This window comes from Stegostoma tigrinum, chromosome 12, assembly GCF_030684315.1.
Source record: "Stegostoma tigrinum isolate sSteTig4 chromosome 12, sSteTig4.hap1, whole genome shotgun sequence".
Taxonomy (NCBI): Eukaryota; Metazoa; Chordata; class Chondrichthyes; order Orectolobiformes; family Stegostomatidae; genus Stegostoma; species Stegostoma tigrinum.
In genome coordinates this window covers 1,318,645-1,341,833 of record NC_081365.1, presented here as the reverse complement: position 1 = coordinate 1,341,833, position 23,189 = coordinate 1,318,645, and the positions used below count along the sequence as shown (strand labels likewise).

The 23,189-nt window shown below is 43.5% G+C and overlaps 1 protein-coding gene across 2 annotated transcripts in view; it reads right to left on the bottom strand.

The window, feature by feature from the left end:
- LOC125456996 (ribosomal RNA processing protein 1 homolog A) overlaps positions 1-23,189 on the bottom strand; it is a 53,572-nt gene that overhangs the window by 27,903 nt on the left and 2,480 nt on the right. For both annotated transcript variants that reach the window (XM_059650017.1, XM_059650016.1), the window contains exons 3-12: positions 22,134-22,191; positions 16,828-16,913; positions 16,280-16,341; positions 15,608-15,740; positions 15,207-15,271; positions 14,532-14,710; positions 13,244-13,341; positions 11,335-11,432; positions 7,340-7,359; positions 2,431-2,556 (exon numbers count right to left, since the gene is read on the bottom strand). In XM_059650017.1, the coding sequence (XP_059506000.1) occupies positions 2,431-2,556; positions 7,340-7,359; positions 11,335-11,432; positions 13,244-13,341; positions 14,532-14,710; positions 15,207-15,271; positions 15,608-15,740; positions 16,280-16,341; positions 16,828-16,913; positions 22,134-22,191 (925 nt within the window). The remainder of the gene's footprint in view (positions 1-2,430; positions 2,557-7,339; positions 7,360-11,334; positions 11,433-13,243; positions 13,342-14,531; positions 14,711-15,206; positions 15,272-15,607; positions 15,741-16,279; positions 16,342-16,827; positions 16,914-22,133; positions 22,192-23,189) is intronic.

Sequence of the window (23,189 nt, the reverse complement as noted above, 5' to 3'; positions counted from 1 at the left end):
AAGCTAGTGTCTAGTGGCGTACAGGGATCTGTGCTGGATCCCCTATTATTCAACATTCATATAAATAATACAGATGACTGTGTTGGGGGTTGGATTTGTACGTTTGCAGATGACACAAAGATTAGTTGGGTGGTTAACAGTGAGGCTGAGTGTCTTGGGCTACAAGAAGATATAAATGGGATAGTCAGATGGGTAGATAAGGGGCAGATGGAATTTGACCCTGAAAAATACAAAGTGAGACACTTTGGAAGGTGTAATTTGACAAGGAAGCATTCACTGAATGGCATGGTACTAGTAAGTTCTGTGGAACAAAGGGACCTTGGAGTGTTTGTCCACTGATCTCTGAAGGTGGATGGTCATGTTAGTCGGGTGGTGAAAAAGGCACATGGAACACTTGCCTTTATCAATCAAGGCATAGATTACAAAAGCAGGAAGTCATGCTGGAGTTGTATAGGACTTTGGTGAGATCCCAGCTAGAGTCCTGTGTGCAGTCTGGTTCCTACACTACAGGAAGGATGTGACAGTATCGGAGCGGGTGCAGAGGAGATTCACCAGGATGCTGCCTGGAATGGAAAGTGCAAGCTATGAGGAAAGGTTGGACAGGCTTGGGTTGTTTTCATTGGAGCAGAGAAAACGGAGGGACAATCTGATTGAGGTGTACAAGATTATGATGGTCATGGACAGAATGGATAAGGAGTAGCTGTTCCCCTTAATTGAAGGTCAGTCATAAGGGGACACTGGTTCAAGGTGAGGGCACGAGGTTTTGGGGGAGGGGGGGTGGGATGTGAGGAATTTTCTTTTTTAACCCAGAGGGTGGTGATAGTCTGGAATGTGCTGCCAGGGAGGGTGGCCGGGGCAAATTGTCTCACATCTTTTAAAAAGGTACCTGGATGAGTAGTTAGCACGTCATAACATTCTAAGCAATGGGCCATATACTGGTAAATGGGATTAGATTGAAGGTCAGGTGTTTCTCACCTGTCAGTTCAGCCTTGATGGACTGAAGGGCCTCATCTGCACTGTATGGCTCTGTACATTCCACGCCCTAACTACTCACTTTTTCTCAAATCACCCTTGCTTCTTTTGGAAATCATTTTAAATCTATGCCATCTCGTTCTAAATACTGTGGTGAATGGAAGAGTTTCTCACAATTCACTCAATCCAGACTCTCAATATTCTGGATAAAAATATATAAAATCTCCTCAGCCTTCTTCTCTTCAAACAGAACACTGAAAGTGGCAGGACAGGTGCCTGAAAGGTCCCAACCTTTCCAATCTATTCCCATAATTGAAATTTCTAATGCCTGGAATCATTCTTGTCAATCTCTTCTGCATTTTCTCCAATGCATTCACATCTTTCTTACAATGTGGCACCCAGAACCGTACACAAAACTGGGTGTCGGTTAGTTCACTTGGCTGGAAGTCTGGCTTATGATGCAGAGTAACACCAACAGTGCGGGTTCAATTCCTGTACTGACTGAGATTACCATGAAGGACTCTTCCTTCTGAACCTCTCCTCTCACCTTAGGTGTATGATCCTGAGGTTAAACCACCAGCACTCACCTTTCTCCAATGATGAAACAGTCCTATGGCTCTCTGGGACTACGGTAACTTTACTTGCACGATACTTCAGCACAAGTCTAACAAGTGTCTTGTGCAAGTTCAGCATCACCGCCTTGCTCTTGTATGTTATGCCCCGATTAATAAAAACCCAAGCTACGTTATGCTTTATAAGCTGTACTCTCCACTTGTCCTGCCACCTTCAATGATATGTGCACATACTTACACCAGGTTCCTCTGCTCTTGAACATTCTGGGTGAATTTCAGTGTATGAAAAAGTTTCTCCTGAAGGAGTTAGTTCAGAAAAGTTAGGAAATAAGTTCTGTTTCAGGGTATCAGTTTAAAGCTCTGGGCCAGAAGTGCTCAGTTAGAACCCTGAAGGGATTATTTGAAGCTAACAGGGTTTAAGCTGAGTTGTGAACATAATCAAGTAAGAGGCTATCAAACTCTCAAGTCAAGGAACCGAAAGAAACAGCTGAGTCAAACTTATTGATTTGATAAAGAAGTATATTCTCTCTGCTGTTTTGAGTTCTGTTAACGTGACAGTGGTGGGTACAGATGGAATTGTATTTAAATACTGTTTCAAAATTTTTCAAATTGTGTTGTATGTAAACAGCTTTGTTTATTCTATTTTATTAGTATTTCTTCTGCCGAATAAAAATTTTTATTGCTAAAACCAATCTCCATCATTGCACTTCACCTTGTTAAGTGAAAACAAAATGATCTACCAAGCCTGATTTCACACTGGGCTCTGATGTGTGCAGTCATGGCCTTAGCTGGGAGCATAACACTAACTTACCCGCTGAAGTTTCTTAAACATGGGCCTGCTCTCCACCACCTCCCACCCCAATGAAGATGAGAAAAAAACACTTACCCACTCCTTCCAGTTCCTCCTCCAACTTTTCCACTCGGTGTTTCCTCTTTTTCTTCTTCCTCCAGGAATCTTCATCTTCCTCATCCGTTGACAAATCTTCAGGGAAGTCATCTTGTGGAAATATTCCTGTGGTTAAAGCATAATTTTACATTTCATCAATACAAAGCAAGTTCACAGTGACCATTAAAAAGAAACAAAAAAGGTGACGCGGAGCCTGTAAATAGAGGGGCAAAGCATAAAAGAAAAATCAAGAGAACACTGCAGAGCCGCTCTGTTATTATGCAGTTCGCAGGGTTCAAAACATGAAGCACATTATAGATGGACCCTGGACTCGGTTATAAGAAAACTCCTATTTTCAACAGGCAAAGTGAAGTTGAGAGCTATTAGTTCAAAGCTTTCTAAGTGTATTTGAGGAATCTTGAACCATGTTCTAAGGGATTCTCACTATAACTGAGTAACAGAGAGAACAGCAGCTGCTTCACAAACTCATGGTGAGCTGCAATGTGCTGCCTGTAGGTAAAAGCAAACTGAGTAATTATTTCCAAAAAGAAACTAGAGAAATATTTCAAAAGAAAATAACTTGCAATAACAATGGAATAAAGGTTTAGCCGAATACAGCTACAAAAAGAAATACGAAAAATAAAATCAGACTATGCACAAAGAGCCAAACTGTAATGTCGGAATTCCATTAATATTATATTATCAGGACAAAACTACTTAACACAGTTCAATGCACATTAAGAGGTTTTTCTGTCAATCAATTCTTCTCAGATGGGATTATAAACTGCAACTGGTCTGGCTGTGTCTAATGCCCACCTAGTTGACGGAACATTTACTCTGGTTTATTATGGTGGTTTCCATAAACTTTCACAGCATGACTCTTTAACCCTGGTAGCGAGTCGGCTCCTTAATAAGAACACTTTAGGATGAATGGAGGGCTCCAGGTGAGGCTACATTGACTTTAAAAAGGGGGGCACAGCACCTGTCTTGCTGGTCACTGACATTGTCAAAACTGCATGTACACTGTCCCCACGAAACACTTTCAGGACAAGGTCAGCTTGAGGTTAAATACAGAGTAAAGCTCTTTCTACACTGTCCCCATCAAACACACCCAGCACAGGAACACCACAGTATTTCATTAGAAAAATCCCTTCTCGTGCATGAAAAGGACAATTCCATTTACACTTAGAGGAATAAATCCTTCTTTATTCACTGTCACTCTAGAAACATATAGAAAATAAACAGTAATTAACTCATATTCCTGACATAAAAACAAAGTTACTGGAAAAGCTCAGCAGGTCTGGCAGCGTCCAGAAGGGAAAAAACAGAGTTAATGTTGGGGTCCGGTGACCCTTCCACAGAACTGGGGTCACCGGATCCCAACGTTAACTCTGTTCCTAACTTCACACATGCTGCCAGATCTGCTGAGCTTTCCCATCAACTGTGCTTTTATTCCTGATTTACAGCAATACGGTTTTTATTTGGTATCACATTCTTGACAAGTTGGATTCAGTTGGAGCTTCCCAGAGTATCAGGTCATCAACTAATCCTCTCTCTAAAATAGCCAATGTCCTAATTTATATTGGTACCCTTTCCTGTTAACGCAATTTAATGCAGCACACTCCTCCATTCATCCAGGCTCTCAAGTCACATGAAAATATGATCTTCCCAGCTGCGAGCTCCACAAAGCAGTGAAAACATAGAACAGTACACTACAGGAATGGGCTGTTCGGCTCACAGTATTATGCCAAACATGACACCAAATTAAACTAATCCCTTCTGCCTGCTCATCTAAAAGTCTCTGACATGGCCCTATGGTATCTGCCTCCACCACCATCACCACCGGCAGTGTGCTCCAAATGTCTATCACTCTGTGTAGATAACTCACCCTCACATCACCTTTGGACTTTTCCTTCTCTCACCATAAGTGCATAACTCCTTGTATTAGATATTTAAACTCTGGGAGGATTCTGACTGTCAACCCTATCTATGCATCTCATAATTTTGTACACTTCAATCAAGTCTCCCCTCAGTTTCTGTTGCTGCAGAGAAAATAACCTGAGTTTTTCTAGCCTCTCCTTATAGCTCATACACTCTAATCCAGGCAGCAGCGTGATAAACCTCATCCGGAACCTCTCCATAGCCTCCACACCTTTCCTGTAATGTGGCGACCAGAGTTAAATGCAATACTCTTAAGTGTGGCCTAACCGAAGTCTTATAAAACTGCAACATGACATCCTGACTCTTCTGCTCGATTCCCGAAACAATAAAGGCAAGCATCCCATATGTCTTCTTTACCACCCTATCTACTAGCACAGCCACTTTAAGGGAGCTATGAACTTGAACAGTGAGATCCCTCTGTACATCAATGCTGTTCAGGGTCCTGCCATTAACTGTATACTTTTCGTTAACAATTGATCTCCCCAAAACGTAGTATCTCATACTTTCTTGGATTAAACTCTATCTGCCATTTCTCTGTCCATATCAGCAATTATCTATATCCCGCTGTATCCTTTGACAACCTTCTGCAGTATCTACAATTTCACCAGTCTTTGCGTCATCTGCAAATTTACTAACCCATCCATGTACATTTTCATCCTAGTCTTTTATATAAAGCACAAACAGCAGAGGTCCCAGTACAGATTTATGTGGAACACGACTAGTCACAAACGTCCAGCCAGAAAAACAACCTTCCACCACTACCTTCTGCCTCCGACAGGCAAGATAATTCTGAATCCAAGCAGCCAGGTCCCCGTGGATCCTATGCATCTTAATCTTCTGGATGAGCCTAACATGAGGGACCTAGTCGAAAGCCTTATTAAAATCCATGTAGACAACACCTACTGCTCTACCTTCATTGATCACCTTTATCACCCCTTCAAAAAATTCAGTCAATTTAGTAAGACATGACCTGCCGTGTACAAAGCCATGCTGACTGTCCCTAATTAGGTCATGCTTTTCCAACTGCACATAAATTCTATTCCTAATAATTCCCTCCAATAGCTCCCAACTGTCTATGTGAAACTCACCTGTCAACAGTTTACTGGATTATCCTTATTGCCCGTCTTGAACAAAGGAACAATATTAGGGAAGAATATTAGCTACTTGCCAGCCCTCAATAATACAATAGCTAGCAATAATACAAAGATCTTGGTCAAGACCTCAACAATCTCGTCTCTTGCCTCTCTCAACAACCTGGGATTGACACCATTGGGCTCTGGAGGTGTATGCACCTTAATGTTCTTCAAGAGACCCAACACTACTTCTTTCTTGACCTCAGAATGCCCTAACATATTAGCATGCTCCACTATCCTCCATATCCTTCTCCTGGGTGAATACTGACAAAACACCCATTCAGAATCTGGTCCACATTCTCTGCCTCCCAGCACCAAGTTCCCCACATTATCCTTCAGTTCTGCACATCTCAAAGTTAGAACATAAAACACAGAACAATACAGCGCAGAACAGGCCCCTCGGCCCTCGATGTTGTGCTGACCTGTGAACTAATCTAAGCCCCTCTCCCTACACTGTCCCATCATTATCCATATGTTTATCCAAGGACTGTTTAAATGCCCCTAATGTGGCTGACTTAACTACATTGGCAGGCAGGGCGTTCCACACCCTTACCACTCTCTGAGTAAAGAACCTGCCTCTGGCATCTGTCTTAAATCTATCACCCCTCAATTTGTAGCTATGCCCCCTTGTACAAGCTGACATCATCCTCGGAAAAAGACTCTCACTGTCTACCCTATCTAATCCTCTGATCATCTTGTATGTCTCTATTAAATCCCCTCTTAGCCTCCTTCTCTCCAATGAGAACAGACCCAAGTCCATCAGCCTTTCTTCATAAGCCTTCCCTCCAGACCAGGCGACATCCTGGTAAATCTCCTCTGCACCTTTTCCAATGCTTCCACATCCTTTCTGTAATGGGGCGACCAGAACTACACGCAATATTCCAAATGAGGCCGCACTAGCGTTTTGTACAGTTGCAGCATGACATCATGGCTCCGGAACTCAATCCCTCTACCAATAAAACCTAAAACACCGTAAGCCTTCTTAACAGCACTATCAACCTGGGTGGCATCTTCCAGCGATCCGTGTACATGGACACCAAGATCCCTCTGCACATCCACACTACCAAGAATATTTCCATTGACCCAGTATTCTGCCTCCCCATTATTCTTCCCAAAGTGCATCACCTCACGTTTATCCATATTGAACTCCATTTGCCACTTTTCAGCCCAATTCTGCAGTTTATCCAAGTCTCCCTGCAACCTGCAACATTCTTCCACACTGTCCACCACTCCAACGACTTTAGTGTCATCTGCAAACTTACTAACCCATCCACCTTTGCCTGCGTCAAAGTCATTGATAAAAATGACAAACAGCAGTGGTCCCAAAACAGATCCTTGAGGCACACCACTAGTGACCTGACTCCTGGTTGAATATTTTCCATCAACAACCACTCGTTGCCTTCTTACAGAAAGCCAGTTTCTAATCCAAACTGCTGAATCTCCCTCAATCCCATGCCTCTGTATTTTCTCCAATAGCCTACCATGTGGAACCTTATCAAAGGCTTTACTGAAGTCCATGTACACGTCAACTGCCCTACCCTCATCCATATGCTTGGTCACCTTCTCAAAAAACTCAATGAGGTTTGTTAGACACGACCTGCCCTTGACAAATCCATGTTGACTATCTCCAATCAAATTGTTGCTTGTTGGATGATTATAAATCCTATCTCTTATAATCCTTTCCAAAACTTTTCCTGCAACACACGTAAGGCCAGAACTGTGAAAAGTGACCAAAGTGGGGAAAAGCAATTGTCCCTTTATATAAGCTGAAAAAATATCAAGTGAACAGCAAAACCAGTGACAGTGACAAACTGAGCAAAGCCATCCATCCTCACCTTCAGCTAAATCCCGGAACCTAAAAAGGCAGAAAAGGAAAACAATTACATAAAGACATGCAACATGTGAAAATGTGAATTAGCAAAGACCCGTCTGCTCTTTGTGCCTACCCTCTTTCAATAAGATCATTGATGGGCCAATTGTGGTCTCAATCTACTTTCCTACCTACCCCCAAATCTGTACTCTCTTGTCTATCATAAACCTGCACCTAACTCCAACAGCGATCCTATCTGCAAGGATAGAGTTGAGTAGCAGTGTTTGTAATGAGGGGTTAGCAGGAAAAAGAATAATTACACAACAAGGTGTACAAGGAGCAGATGGTTCAGGTACAGTCAAGGTAAACGCCCTCCAGCGGAAAAGTTAGGGCAAACAAGTCCAGAGTTTCATTGCTGGAAAAGGAGACAGAAATAAGATCAGAAAGAAAAAGAACACGGGAGAGAGAAAGAGACAAAATAAAAGTAAAGAGAAAACAAAAACCTAGCAGCTAACAAAGGGAATTCCAAAAGTCTTTGACAGACACAATGAAAATAAGACAATGGTCATAGGAGGAGCAGGATCAACGAGAGACCAAAATGGAGATTTACAGACAGAGGCATGGGGCATAACCGAGTTGTTGAATTTATACTCTGTGTAGATGACAGTAAACGGTTGATGTGGTGTATATGGATTTCAGCAAGGCGTTCGATAAGGTTCCCTACAATAGGCTATTGTACAAAATGAGGAGGAATGGAATTGTGGGAGATATAGCAGTTTGGATCGGAAATTGGCTTGCTGAAAGAAGACAGAGGATGGTAGTTGATGGGAAATGTTCATCCTGGAGACCAGTTACTTGTGGTGTACCGCGAGGGTCGGTGTTGGGTCCACCGCTGTTTGTCATTTTTATAAATGACCTGGATGAGGGCGTAGAAGGAGGGGTTAGTAAATTTGCAGACAACACTGAGGTCGGTGGAGTTGTGGATAGTGACGAAGGATGCTGTAGGTTGCAGAGAGACATAGATAAGCTGCAGAGCTGGGCTGAGAGGTGGCAAATGGAGTTTAATGCAGACAAGTGTGAGGTGATGCACTTTGGTAAGAGTAACTAGAAGGCAAAGTACAGGGCTAATGGTAAGATTCTTGGTAGTGTAGATGAGCAGAGAGATCTCGGTGACCGTGTACACAGATCCTTGAAAGTTGCCACCCAGGTTGACAGGGCTGTTAAGAAGGCATACAGTGTTTTAGCTTTTATTAATAGAGGGATCGAGTTCCGGAACCAAGAGGTTATGGTGAAGCTGTACAAAACTCTGGTGCGGCCGCACTTGGAGTATTGTGTACAGTTCTGGTCACTGCATTATAAGAAGGATGTGGAAGCTTTGGAAAGGGTGCAGAGGAGACTTACTAGGATTTTGCCGGGTCTGGAGGGAAGGTCTTACGAGGAAAGGCGAGGGACTTGAGGCTGTTTTCATTAGAGAGAAGAAGGTTGACAGGTGACTTAATTGAGGCATAAAAGATAATGAGAGGGTTAGATAGGGTGGATATGAAGAGTCTTTTTCCTAGGATGGTGACGGCGAGCACAAGGGGCATAGCTTTAAATTGAGGGGTGAAAGATACAGGACAGATGTCAGAGGTAGTTTCTTTACTCAGAGAGTAGTAAGGGAATGGAACGCTTTGCCTGAAACGGTAGTAAACTTGCCAACTTTAGGTACATTTAAGTCGTCATTGGGCAAGCATATGGACGTACATGGAATAGTGTAGGTTAGATGGGCTTCAGATCGGTATGACAGGTCGGCACAACATTGAGGGCCAAAGGGCCTGTACTGTGCTGTAATGTTCTATGTTCTATCCTTACAAAATAAGAGGGTGCTGCCAAAGTCATGGTGGTGAAGGAGACTTTGTCCACAATCTTATTGCCTTTACCAGAGAAGCAGGAGGTGCCAGAAGTCTGAAGAATAACAAACATTTCAGCACTGATCAAGTTCACTAACCGATTCATTTAACTTCGGTGGGAGGGAAGCCTTTAGAAACAAGGGTCCTAATTAGTATTAGTAGTCATATGGAAGACAGTGGCATGAATAGGAAGAGTGAGCATGGATTTCTGAAGGTAAAATCCTGTTCAACAAGCTTAGAGCTTTTGTTTAAAAAGTCACGTAAAGGCGCGAAGAGGGTAACAAAGATTTTGGTCAAGGCATCAACAATCTCCTCTCTTGCTGGTATAATGTACATGGATTTCCAGAGGCATTTGATATACATTGTCACACAGATGTTTAAAAAAAAGTTATAGATTGTAGTATGAGAGGCATAACCTTGCATCATCTGTCATTTCTTTGCATTAAACTTCATTTAGAACTGGAGGTATAAAAGGGTCAGTAGTAGCGTGGATACAAAATAGGCTGAGCAATTAGAAACAGAATGTAAGGGTCAAATGGATGGCTTTTGAACTGAAAGAAGGTTTGCAGTGGAGTTCCTTTAGGGTCCCTATTGGGATCCTTTCTTTTCTTGATTACTATATTAATGATCTGGATATTGACGTATAGGGGACAATTTCAAAGTTTGCAGATGACACCAAACTTGGAAAAACTGTAAACTGTGAGGAGGACCATGCGAAACTCCTAAACAGCATTGACAAGTTGATGGAGTGAGCTGATGAGGTTTAATGCAGAAAAATGAGAGGTGATGCATGTTGGTAAGAAATATAAAATCCAAGGTACAATTCTAAAGGGGCTGCAGGAGCAGAGGGACTTGGGTGAATAAGTTCACAGATCATTGAAGGTGATAGGACTGGTGGAGATAGCAGTTATTAAAACATACATTGTCCTCAGTTTTATTAACAGGGACACAGAGTATGAGAACAGGAGGGTGATTTTAAACTTGTATGAGACCCATGTTAGACCTCAGCTGGAATATTGTGTACAGTTGTGGGTGCCACATTATAGGAAAGATGTGCATGTATTGGAAAATGCAGAAGTAAATTACAAGAATGGCTCCAGGTATGAGAAATTTCAGTGATGAGGATAGATTGAAGAAGTTAGGGCTGTTCTCCTCGGAGAGAAGGAGGCTGAGAGGAGATCTGATTGAAGTTTTGAAAATCATGAGTGAGTAAGCTAAATAGGGTAGACAGGGGGAAATTGTTCTTGCTCATTAGAAGGAGCAAGAACAAAACAACAAATTTAAAGTGATGTGCAAACGAAGCAAGGGTGATATGAGAAAAAACATTTTCACGTAGTGAGGAGTTAGGGTAGGGAATATGCAGCCTGGAAATGTGGTGGAAGCAAGTTCAACTGAGGCTTTCAAGTTGGCATTGCATGATTAGTTATGAACAGGACCCCAGGGGTGCTGAGACTAACTGCCTGTCTGGTGGTCACGTATTGCCTTCTTTCCTCTTGTACTTTGAGCGGTGGTGTGGCCACCTCTCTGAATGTGCTATCCATGTAACTCTCAGCATCACAGATGCCGGCTGACTTCTGAAACCCAGACTCAGGTTTCTGCAGTTGAGAGCACTTCCTGTACACGTGGCCATCTTGGAAACCGATAAGTTGCATGGACTTCCCACATACCTCTCAGCTGTCCTCACTGCCATGATTTAAGCTTAATTTTATCACCCAACTTTTCTAATTCTTTACTTCCCTCACCTTAGAATATGTTATTTATCCCTGGTGTTTATCAGTTAATCTCCACAGTGTTATTTTACTCAGGTTATAGGTACAATTAACCATCACTCAAACACAACTACAGTTGTGCACATACAAATAATGACATTATTTGGAATAGTTATATTTAGGGCGATAGAGGGCAAGAGAAAACAAAGGTTGCAGATGGGCACACTGTGTATCAGGAGACATGTGAAGCAAGATCGAGTCCAGAGAAGTGGAAAAGTGGTGAGGTTAAATCAAGAGTTGGGAACAGCAAGAGACATGGGTAGAGATCAGAGTGAAAGTCAGAAGGTGAAATGGGGTAGATGTGCAGACTGAGGGTCAATGTGCACTTCCACTCAATAAAAATGTACAAGAGAGGCACTTACTTTTTCACCAACTTATAGAGACGCTTCCTGTTCTGGGCAGGAGTGTTTCCCCTGCTGGACAGCTGGAAAAGTCGGTCAGCAAGAGCTTCATAATTGAACTTCACACATAATAAACAGAGGACGATAAGATACTGCCCAGTCCAATTTGTACATGATAGTAAGCAGCAAAGACGTTCTGAATTAACATGATACTACAACAGAAATATTCCAACGTGACAAAATAATTTGCAGTTCAAAACAACGTTATCGGGTAGGAAGACTTTTGTGACCACGCGCACGCACACGAGCCACACACACGCACGCGCGCACACAAACAGAGCCACACGTACAGAGGCACACACGGACACAGACACATACAAATCTATGGGGTGAATCTGCATTTGCACACGCGTCCTATTTTGTCCAAAAAGCCCACAATTTGTAGACACAGTCAGTCAATGGGGCATTTCTTAAATTCCTGCTTTGGAACTGAAACACAGCTGCTAAACGAGGGCTCACAACTAAAATGGATTGTCTGACCTTAAATGTGAGTTCTTGTATACACTGATAAAAACTTTAGTTATCTTGGGCAGTGTCTTGAAAGAAGTTCTGCAATTTGCATATTAATCAAATCGAAACCTACATCTCCTTTCTAACTGATTAAAGATTTAACAGGAGGGAGTCAGCCAGCCATTTCAGACATTCGCATCAGTTGTATGATCTTTTTATCTTTTATTTATAAATTGTGGGTCTTGATGCCACTCTCACTACACGTGGAGGAGGAGAAACGCTCCGAAAGCTAGTGTTGACAAATAACTCTGTTGGACCATAACCTGGTGTCATGTGATTTTTGACCGAATGAGGACTCTGCAGAGTTCACAGGGCTGTGTTTGCAACTGCTGTTTTCGGTGCCTTGAGAGATGTCATGTGATCTGCCCTGTTTCATTCTTTTTTTCAGGCTTTCTAATGGTTACTTACAACGGATTGCCTTGTTTGGCCATGTCAGACGGCATTCAAAAGTCAACCAGATTGCTGAGTCTGTAGGCACATGTAGGCCAGGCCAGGTAAGGATGGCAGATTTCTTCCCTGAAGAATAAGTGAACCAGATGGGTTTTTCCCAATAATCAACAATTACGTGGTCGTTAGACTCTTATAGATTGTTACTGAAAAATAATTCCATCACTTGCCCAGGTGAGATTTGAACCTGGTTTCTACAGCAAAAGCCTAGCAATGATGTCACCAGGCTAATGCCTCTCCCAGGGTCTTTTCAGCTAGTTGTAAATTGTTAAAGCCTCTGCTGCTTACTGCAACTGTTATCTTTGTCCAGTGGTAAAACTTATTTTCAAGACCGCCGGCAAGGCCAACCACCCTGGAGAAGGTGGTAGTGAGCTGCCTTCTTGAACTGTAGGGACACCCACCGTGACATTAACTAGTTCTAGGAGTCTGGATCAGTGACAGTGAAGAAAGATGACAAAGCTCCAAATCAGACTAGGGCTACAGTTAATGCATGAGTCGGTGTGAGTAAAGTGACAGACTCTCTTCCCTTGTTGGGTTACACTGGCAGTTAGGTAGATTTTATCATTTACAAACATATATCCACTGACTCTCACCTGCTGAAGGCCATTCAGCCCTTCAAGTCTGCTCTGCCACCTGAGGAGATCATGCACTCCATTGTAAGTCCACAAAACACACTGTCCAATTTCTCAAATTTCTCACAATCCAAATTGCTAGTCCAGCCCCATACCCAATAACAGTAGGCATACATCAAAATAAGTTGGCATGTTGATGGGAGTACACTGGCCCAGTGATATTTGGTGAGGCAACAAAAAGAACCAGCGAGTGCACGATTCGATAATTCCATTCAAGTGGCCTCTATTGGTTAAAATCTCCAATTAAGAGAGATATCACTAACATTCAAATTGAATAATACCTGAAGCACAGGTCCAATGTCATCGTCATGTTGAGCTGGATTTGGCTTCTCTCCCTTGCCATCCAGCAGCAGCCCCTCAGCCTTCTCAGATGTGAAACCTGTGAGAACATGAGCCACCCATCAATTTTCAAATTGTTTTGCAACAAGCTGCAGCTTAACACACAAATGAAAGCTGCTCCGAGAGCTAAAAGCAACACAGGCACCTGACTATCCCAGAACCTAAGAAAAGGAGGGTTTTGAGTGACTCACTCTCAACAGATTCGCTGCTCCTTCCACTCTCACTACACCAAAACAGAACATTTTAAATTTCCTGGTTGCAAGAGTGAAACCACACTGCTGCCTCTTGTCAGACATGAAACCAGTCTTGTTCAGGCACACACCATCAAGAATAGCTTTCTGGATCTCATTTTGTTCCCATTCTCAATGGCAAAGATCCTGTGGAACAGCTCTCTGATAATCAGTTCCCCCACGTCCAATGACAGTATTCCTGTACGACTGCCTGCAATATGTCACCCAATTGGTTATTCTTTACATCTAAACCTTCCAGGTTCTCCATGTGCCTTGCTGATGCAGGAAGCATGGGAGCATTGTCAAGCTATTCAACAAAGAACAGCATTAGTCACAGCTGTTCTTGTCCATACAAGCACTTCCTAGCAACGGTTCACAGGACCGATCGTCTCCTGAACTCAGGTCAAGCACAGAATCTCCAAATGAGATCATCAAACACAGTCATTGAGTCATGCGGCACAGAAACAGGCCCTTCGGCCTAGCTGAGCCAAGGAGCAGACTGTTCCAACAGGAACCAGCAACCGAAACCAGGTGCAACAAAGCATCAAATCGTTGGGAGTAACCCAAAGCTCAAAGCAAACAGCCTTTGTTGCCTCTGTGGCTGCATTAAGAGCATAAGCAATCGGAGCTGGAAAAAGCCATGTGTCCCGTTGAGCAAGTTCCACCATTCAGCAAGATCACACACAGCACCTCACTTTCCACATATTATCCCATGTCCTCCAAATAATTTGAGTGCTAAAGACCTCTCTCTAAGCCTGATCAGTCACAACCCTCTGGTCTACAGAATTCCAAGGATTCACTACCCTCCGAGTGAACGATTCAGCAGTTATCCTGGTGTGTCTACACTGTTCAACCAGGAAGAATGACCCCTTAGTGGCTGAACCTACCACATTCCTCAGAATCTTGAATGTTTAAACAAAATTTCCTGTCCTCATTGGAAATTCCAAAGAACTCTACCAATACGCCAGACACCCCAATTCATAACAGAACATTTCCTCACCGTTTATCTTCGATGACAGAGATGGACCTTCCTCTTTGTCAGTGGAATTCAGCACCTCACAAACACCGTCCTCATTCTCGTCACCCTGAAGCTCATTGATCAAATCATCAATAGCAAAAGGTGCCTGGTCCACGATTATTTCGAAGATTCCTTGGGAGACCACATGAAACAAAACTCGACTGCGGCAAAGCACAATGGGGGATAAGAATTAGAATAATTCAGAAATAGATCAGCAGACCCCAATGATTGTTCAGGGTAATAATACACTGGGATTTGAGCAGCTCTCCAACATGATAACACCCCAGACCCCAATCAGTCACCCAGAGGAATAACACTCTAAGACCCCAATCCATTACCCAATGCAGTCATACTCCAGACCCAGTTTGGTTATCCATGGTTATGATGGACTTGGTTCTGAGAAGCAGCCTAAGTCCAGGCTCACTGGTTCAGCAGTACCTGAGGATCATGGTGCCTCACAGTAACTTGGAATTCGGGGTCGCCTTCCTTGCCCTGAGTGGAGCAGGGAGTTTCTGCATTGATCTAGGTTGTAGTGGTCTCAAGTTACAGAGACCAGCCTCACCCTGGTGAAGATGCCAGAGAGCACAAGGAAATTCCACTGACGTAGGGGTCACAAAAAACGTCTCGCACAGCACACACTGACAGAATGATACTCACTCTTTGGTTTTGGCAGCAATTCGGCAAAAAGGTTCAATAAACTTCAGGTTCTGGTCTGCAGACAGCTGGGCCAAAGAAAGGGAGAATGCAGTTACAGTACAATAATTGTATGGCCCATTCTGTATGCCCAGAACGATTTCAATAGAGTTCACACAAACTTAATGTTTGACCAGAGCTGATGGAAAGGAGGTAAGTGGGGAGGGGACCTGAAATCTTAAGTTGCCAATAAATTACTTCATGTATGGATGCACCATAGTTCACTCAAGATTCCAGTTTGCTGGATGCCTTCATTAACATCACCCCAGAGCATGCAGATGCTGAGAACCAGTGATGGTGACAGAATTGCAGAGATAACAGTTCCTTACAAAACTTCACCAATCCAGGGATTTCATTCTCTTTACCTGGTGCGCACCAACTTGGGCCAGTTCCTGCAGATATATATCGACAAAATGAAAGCGAATTCCACTGGCCTCAGTGTTACTGGTAGGTTTCAGCACTTCATTTGTCACACAGCTTAAAAATCGGTTGACAACACTGCAAACAAAAAGAGGAAGGCTCACTGCAGAAAACACAAGGTGAAATCCCTCTCCTCAATACATGGTGCAACCATCTAAATATCCATAGTTCCACTGACTTATGCAGCAACCAGCACTGCTCACTTGAATTACGAAATAATCTTCCATTAGTTTTCTACAAATGTTAACAGTATTTTCAGTTAGCTGAGTTTACTGATACCATAGTTATAGATCCTACATTACATCAATGTCAGCAACCAAGAACTCTCATCATTAAAACAATGCAGACATGTCCAACATGTCAAGGGAGGAATTGGCACAATGGTATTGTATTGGACTCGTGATTCAGAGGCCCAGACTAATATTCTGGAGAAACAAGTTCAAACCCACAACAGCAACTAATGGAATTTAAATTCTATTAATAAATTTGAGTTGAAAGCTTAGGTCCCATTACAGGCAGTCCATGGCCAGCCAAGTGCACATTCACATCTGTTCAGTGCCTAGCCAATTAGCCTCAACAGATTGCGTTTAAGGAGGGTGATCAAAAGCTCCACTCACCTGTCATCCCAGTTCATGCTCTTCAATTCCTCCAGAAATTGCCTCAGCATCAAGCGAATAAGCTGCAGAACAAAGGCAGGCAAGAACATCAATGAGAGTCACAATTCACCCTGCACTTTAACCTCCACTACTTGAAACATTACCTCCACAATGGCTGAGCTCATAGTACAGCCTTTTGTGCAGCTGATCCGTGCCAATCAGGAGACCTGGGTTCAGTTCCAGATCACTGAAGTACCTCATCTCATTCACTCCAGCAGCGCTGTGCTATAAACAGCCTCAGGATCATACAGTTCAAGTCAAAGCAGGAACCTGTGTTTTTAGTTCAGATGGGTTTTGGTGGTGGTGGAATGCCACCTACAGTATGCCACAGATCTTTATACAGAGAGGCGGCTCAAGGGCTGCACCACTCATGGTGCAATGTGGCTCTTTGTCACTGCCATATAGCACGTGGCTGACTGAACAACAAATACACAATCTTCATTTTAGGCCAGTAGCTGCCAGGGTCTGAGCATCAGTGAAAGGAAATCCAATTATAGGATAAAGCTCACCAGGTAGAATTTATCCAGACGAAGACGATCGATTCCATTCCACTCACGATTCATTGTCTGAAAGAATGTCTCCATGAACAGGAACTCTGCAACACGATACAAAGTAGTGATGGCTCAGTAAATTCAAGTGAAATCCAAGTTGCAAACAGACCGCACTGGAGATATTCAGCAGTCCTTACAGCTGAAATCAATCAATCCCAAAACACAGAGATCGCCTCCCTCCTGCACCCATTCTGTTTTCTCCTTAGAACCTCAGTCTGCATAGTGCCTGATCTGCAAGTTCTCAGACTTAGAATTGTTAAGAGTTCAGGAAGTTGCTATTTGGCCCATTGTGCCTGCACTGGTTCTATTACTTAATGCCAATTTCCTGCTTTTTACCCATACCCCCGCCCACCATTTCTATCCAAATAACCATCCAATGCTCCTCTACAAAGCCTCCACCACAATTCCAGGCAGCAGTGCTTTCCATACCTTATCTATTTGCTGTGTGAAAGTATTTTTTCTTCTATTAACATTGCTTCATTTGCACATCACTCCCCTCACCTGACCGCATCCCAAAACCAGCCCAGCTCATCCCTGCCTCCCTCACCATTCCTCCCACCTCATGCCCCACCCCCATCTCCTACCCACTAACTTCATCCTGCCTCCTTGACCTGTCCGTCCTCCCTGGACCGACCTATCCCCTCTCGACCTCCCCACCTACATTCACCTTCACTGGCTCCATCCCCACCTCTTTGACCTGTCTGTCTCCTCTCCACTTATCTTCTCCTTTATCCATCTTTTATCTGCCTCCCCTTCTCTCCCTATTTATTTCAGAATCCCCTTCCCCTCCCCCTCCACCTCCACCATTTCTGAAGAAGTGTCTCGACCCAAAACATCAGCTTCCCTGCTCTTCTGATGCTGCTTGGCCTGCTGTGTTCATCCAGCTCCACACTGTGTGGTCCCAATATTGACTTCTGCGAAATGTCACAACAAAGCTTCCTCCAATGAGAAAAATATCCATTGTCCATTATTCCTTGCTTGCTATCACTCAGCTAATTGTGTTTCCACATTGCTACTGTCCTTTTTATGCTATGACTTAAAACCTACTCCAGGATTGTTGCAAAGCAGTGTATCAAAGGTCTTCTGGAAATCCACATTCACAGCATTACCCTAATTGAGTCTTTCCATTGCCTCTTCAAAAAACTCCTCCCAGTTAGTTAAACTGGATTTCCATTTTAGAAATAAATGCATTCCTCACCATCCACCTCTTTTCGTGTGATACTGATTCTATCCCAAATTACTGTTTCTTGAAGTTTCCCCACCACTGAAGTGAAACTGGTTGTCTGTTTGTGCTGGGACTAGCCTTACAGCTGTTCTTGAATATGAGTGTAACATTTGCAATTCTCCATCTTCTGGCATCTCCCCCATGTCTAAAACTAGAGGGCATACAGTTAAGATGAGAGGGGAAAGTTCAAAGGAGAAGTGAAAGGCAAATCTTTTTTTTAAACCCTGAATGGTGGGAGTCTGGAATGCAGGAGTAGTGGTGGAGGCAGATAAAATACGGGCGTTTAAGGAACTTTTAGATAAGCAGATGAATACATAAGGAACGGAGGGATACAGGCAGAAAGGGTTCCTTTAATTTGGTGCCATGTTCGGCATAACATTGCGAATGAAGGGCATATTCCTGTATTGTACTGTTCAATGTTCTAAGTCCATGGAAGTCTGAAAGATTAGGGGAAATGCCTCAGCAATTTCTACCCTGACTTCATTCAAAATCCTTGAATGCATCTCACCCTGTCCATGCCCCACATAATCTTATACACCTCTTTCAGGAACTGCACCCCCTCAACAAGTTCATCTCAGTCTGAGATAATGGGAAATGCAGATGCTGGAGAATCCAAGATAATAAAATGTGAGGCTGGATGAACACAGCAGGCCAAGCAGCATCTCAGGAGCACAAAAGCTGACGTTTCAGGCCTAGACCCTTCATCAGAGAAGGGTCTAGGCCCGAAACGTCAGCTTTTGTGCTCCTGAGATGCTGCTTGGCCTGCTGTGTTCATCCAGCCTCACATCTCAGTCTGATATGGCTTGTCCCTTAGCCTGTGAATATCCCACTTACATCAACCCTATCATGCTATGTAAGAAATTGCAAAGTTTCAACGAATCATCTTCCATTATTCTCAACTCCAAGAAATATAGATCTGGTTTCCTCAACCTCATCTCACAAGACAATCTTGCCATTCCAGGAATTAGTGTAGTGACTCTTCAGTACATTCTCTTGATGGCAAATATATGTTTCCTTAGATAGCGATCAAAACTGCACACAACACATTACGTGGGGTCTCACTGAAGCTCTGTCCTGCTGCAGCAAGACATTTATACTTCTTGTACTACATGTGATGAAAGACCCTGTGATCAATTGTCTTCTTTATTGATTTCTGTATCTGAATGCTCTCTTCTATGGGAAAGGACAGAAGTCCTCTGGACACCAACACTCACCAATTTCTCAGTATTTCACACACGTGCCTTCTTCTGCCAAAGCTGACAATTTCACACGTATTTGCATTACATATCCCATTCTGTCATATTGCTGCCCAATCACTTGGCCTCTCAGAGTCCACTTGAAATCTTCATGCATGTTCCCCACAGATTATATTTCCATCCAGTTTTGTGTTATCAGAAAATCTGGAAATATTACAACTGGTCCAGATATATATTTTTTTCAATTCACACAGAGTGGGTATTACTAACTCGGACATTTATTGACCATCCCGAACAATCCAGAGGGCACTTAAGAGTCAGTAACATTGTTATGGATCTGGAGTCACACGTAGGCCAAAAAAGTTAAGGACAGCAGATTTCCTTCCTGAAGGCCAATAGCTAACATCCTCACCTCTGATCTTATTATGTAGGAAAGTTATTGATGAAACAGCTGAAGATGATGGAGCTAAGAACACTACCCTGAGGAACTCAGGCTCTTGTAATGCAGCAGTATTGGACCTATTTCTGAGCCAATAGATCTGGGTTCAAGTCCCAACTGCTCCAGGGTGTGTAGTAACATCTCTGAACGGGGTGATTACAACCTGTGGGAGTTGATAAGTTAGTTTGCTGATACCATGAACATTGGCCATGTGACAGTGAGGAAGAAAATCTTAGGTTAAAGAAAGGATTGGACATGTTTGTCAGGTAAGTAGCAATTGGAATTTAACCCTGATAAGCGAGAGGTGATGCACTTTGGAAGAAGTAACAAGGCAAGGGAGTAAACTGAATGGCATAACGCTAGGAAACTCAGAGGAACAGAGGGGCTGTGGGGTGCTTGTCTACAGATCCCTGAAGGTAGCAGTGCAGATTAATAGAGCAGTTAGGGAGGCATATAGGATGCCTGACTTTATCATTCATGGCTTAAATCCTAAGAGTAGGAGGTTATGTGAGGCTGTGCAGAACTTTGGTTATCCCACAGCTCGAGTATTGCGTGCAGTTCTGGTCTCCACAGTATAGGGAAAACAGGTTTGCAGTGGAGGAGATTCACCAGGATGTTGCCTGGGATGGAGCAGCTCAGTTATGAAAAGAGACTGGACAGGCTCTGATTAGAGATAATGGGAACTGCAGATGCTGGAGAATCCGAGGTAACAAAGTGTGGAGCTGGATGAAAAGAGCAGGCCAAGCAGCATCTCAGGAGCACAAAAGCTGACGTTTTGGGCCTAGACCCTTCATCAGATGCGTCAGCTTTTGTGCTCCTGAGATGCTGCTTGGCCTGCTGTGTTCATCCAGCTCCGCACTTTTGTTATCTCGGACAGGCTGTGATTGTTTTCTTTTGAGCAGAGAAGGCTGAGAGGGGACCACTTTGAGGTGGAAAAGATTATAAGGGCATAGACAGTGTGGATAGGAAGCAGCTGTTTGCTATAGTTGAAGGGTCAATAACGATGGAAAATATTTTAAGGTAAAAGTTCAGAGTGGATTGGAGGAAAGATTCTTTCACCCAAATGGTGGTGGTGGTCTGGAGTGCACTGCCTAGAGAACGATTGAGGTGGAAACCTCAAAAAAATTTTGGATGAGCATTTGAAATTTCATAACATTCAAGGCTACTGGGAAGTGGAATTAGTAAGATTGGTGATAACAAGGTGTGAGGCTGGATGAACACAGCAGGCCAAGCAGCATCTCAGGAGCACAAAAGCTGACGTTTCAGGCCTAGACCCTTCATCAGAGAGGGGGATGAAGGGTCTAGGCCCGAAACATCAGCTTTTGTGGTCCCGAGATGCTGCTTGGCCTGCTGTGTTCATCCAGCTTCACACTTTGTTATCTTGGATTTTCCAGCATCTGCAGTCTCCATTACCTCTGATCACAGTTAGTAACATTGGTGATTTTTTTGTTTGTCTGTGTAGACTCGGGCCTGTAGACTTCTTCTATTCTTTATGACTCGATGAAACCCCCTGCTGTTTACCACATACACCCTCCCTCAGTTGATGAGTCAGTTTTTCTCCACGTCGAACAACACTGAAGTAGTGCTCAGGATAGCAGAGGAGCAAAATGTTCTCCGGGTGGGGGATTTCAATATCCACCACCAACAGCAGGTCAGCAGCAACACGACAGATCAGGCTGGTCAGTTCCTAAAGGACAGTGCTGCTAGACTGGGTCTGTGGCAGGTCTTGAGGGAAACAAGAGGGAAGAAAATATGCTTGACCTCATCCTTACCAACGTGTCGGCTGCAGAATCAACTGTCCATGATAGTATTGGTAAGTGACCACTGTGCAGTCCGTGTGGAGATAAAGTCTCACCTTCACGGTGCGAATACTTTATGTCGTGCTGCACTTTCATTGTACGAAATGGGGCATGACTTCAAACAGATCTAGCAACTCAAGAATGGGCTCCTATGAGATACTGTAGACTATTAACAGCAGCAGGATTGTTGTCCAGTACAACTCTGTAACCTCAAGGCCCAGCATATACTATGCTTTGTTATTACTATCAAGCCAGGGCATCAACCCTGGTTCAACAGAATGTCGGACAGCATGCCAGCGGCAGTACCAGACATACCTAAAAACACTTCATAAAGCAACCAAGCAGGGCTACCTGCACAGCAAACAGTGAAAGCAGCAAGTGATAGACAGAGCTAAGTGATCCCACAACCAGTGGGTCAGAGCTAAGCTCTGCAGTGCTGCCACATCCAGTTGTGAATGGTGGTGGACAATTATACAACTCACTGGAGGAGGAGGCTCCTCAATGATGGAAAAGCCCAACACAACACAATCCAGCCATGTTATCCACGACTTCACAATGTATCTCTCTGGAACAAGATATTGATGGTCAGAACAGCAGAAACTTACTGGCATCCAGATTTTTGAAGGCGTGTATCAATTGGGAAATGGTGTTTGCCAGTTCTTCCTGTAACAAACAGTAGAGATTTTATTCAGTTGAACCACACAAGCCTAGATCTCCAATTTTCAATTTGTGATCAACTCTTGTCCAGATGAAGGGGGCGCAGATGCATACTTACTGCCTGCAGAAAGGAGACTGAACAACCCTGTCACAGAGTTACATCACATGAATGCTTCAGTGTGCCAGTGGCAACACTCACCCCCACAAACACATTCTGTGCTTCCTACAACCTGGGACTCTTCATTTTCTGAGTGAGGCAGACAAGCCAAACTTCAAATCAAGAACTTTTGACTCAATATTAAGGTAGTTAGAAAACGTCAACAAAAAGACACATGGCCACTGGAGAACTGCTTGTTAGGTCAAAGAGAGCTCACTGTCTGTCACTTGACAGTCCTGCTGCACACAGTCCAGGTCAGACCCTGCAGCACCTAAGGAACATTAGCAAACCCAATGGGTTTTTCTGACAATCGACAATGGATTCATGGTCATCATTAGATTCTCCATTCCAGATATTTACTGAATTCAAATTCCACCATCTACCATGGTGGGATTCAAACCTGGATCCCCAGAACGTTATCAGGGCTGTGGGTTAACAGTCCAGCAAGAATATCACTAGGCATCACCTCCCCATCCACAGTCCCATCAGGGTTTGCTAACAAAAGTACACCGAAAAACCACACACACAAATCAAGTAATGAACTTCAACAGGAACCATCCCAGTGCGCACACATGAAGCTGCGTGCGAATACTATTTTTTGGGCAAGATCACACTGCAGCAACAGAGAACTACGCCAAGAGGAAGAAGAATACCTCTTCCAAGTGTTCAAGGATAACAGATATCCAAAGAACTGGGTCAGAAGAAGATGACTACACGAATAGCATCAGAAAGATTCTACACACTACCGTACATTCATCACACTACCCTACATCAGGAACATGTTGGAACTCACCACAAGACTCCTACGAATGCTGGGCATCAGAGTGGCACAACCCTACAACAACTG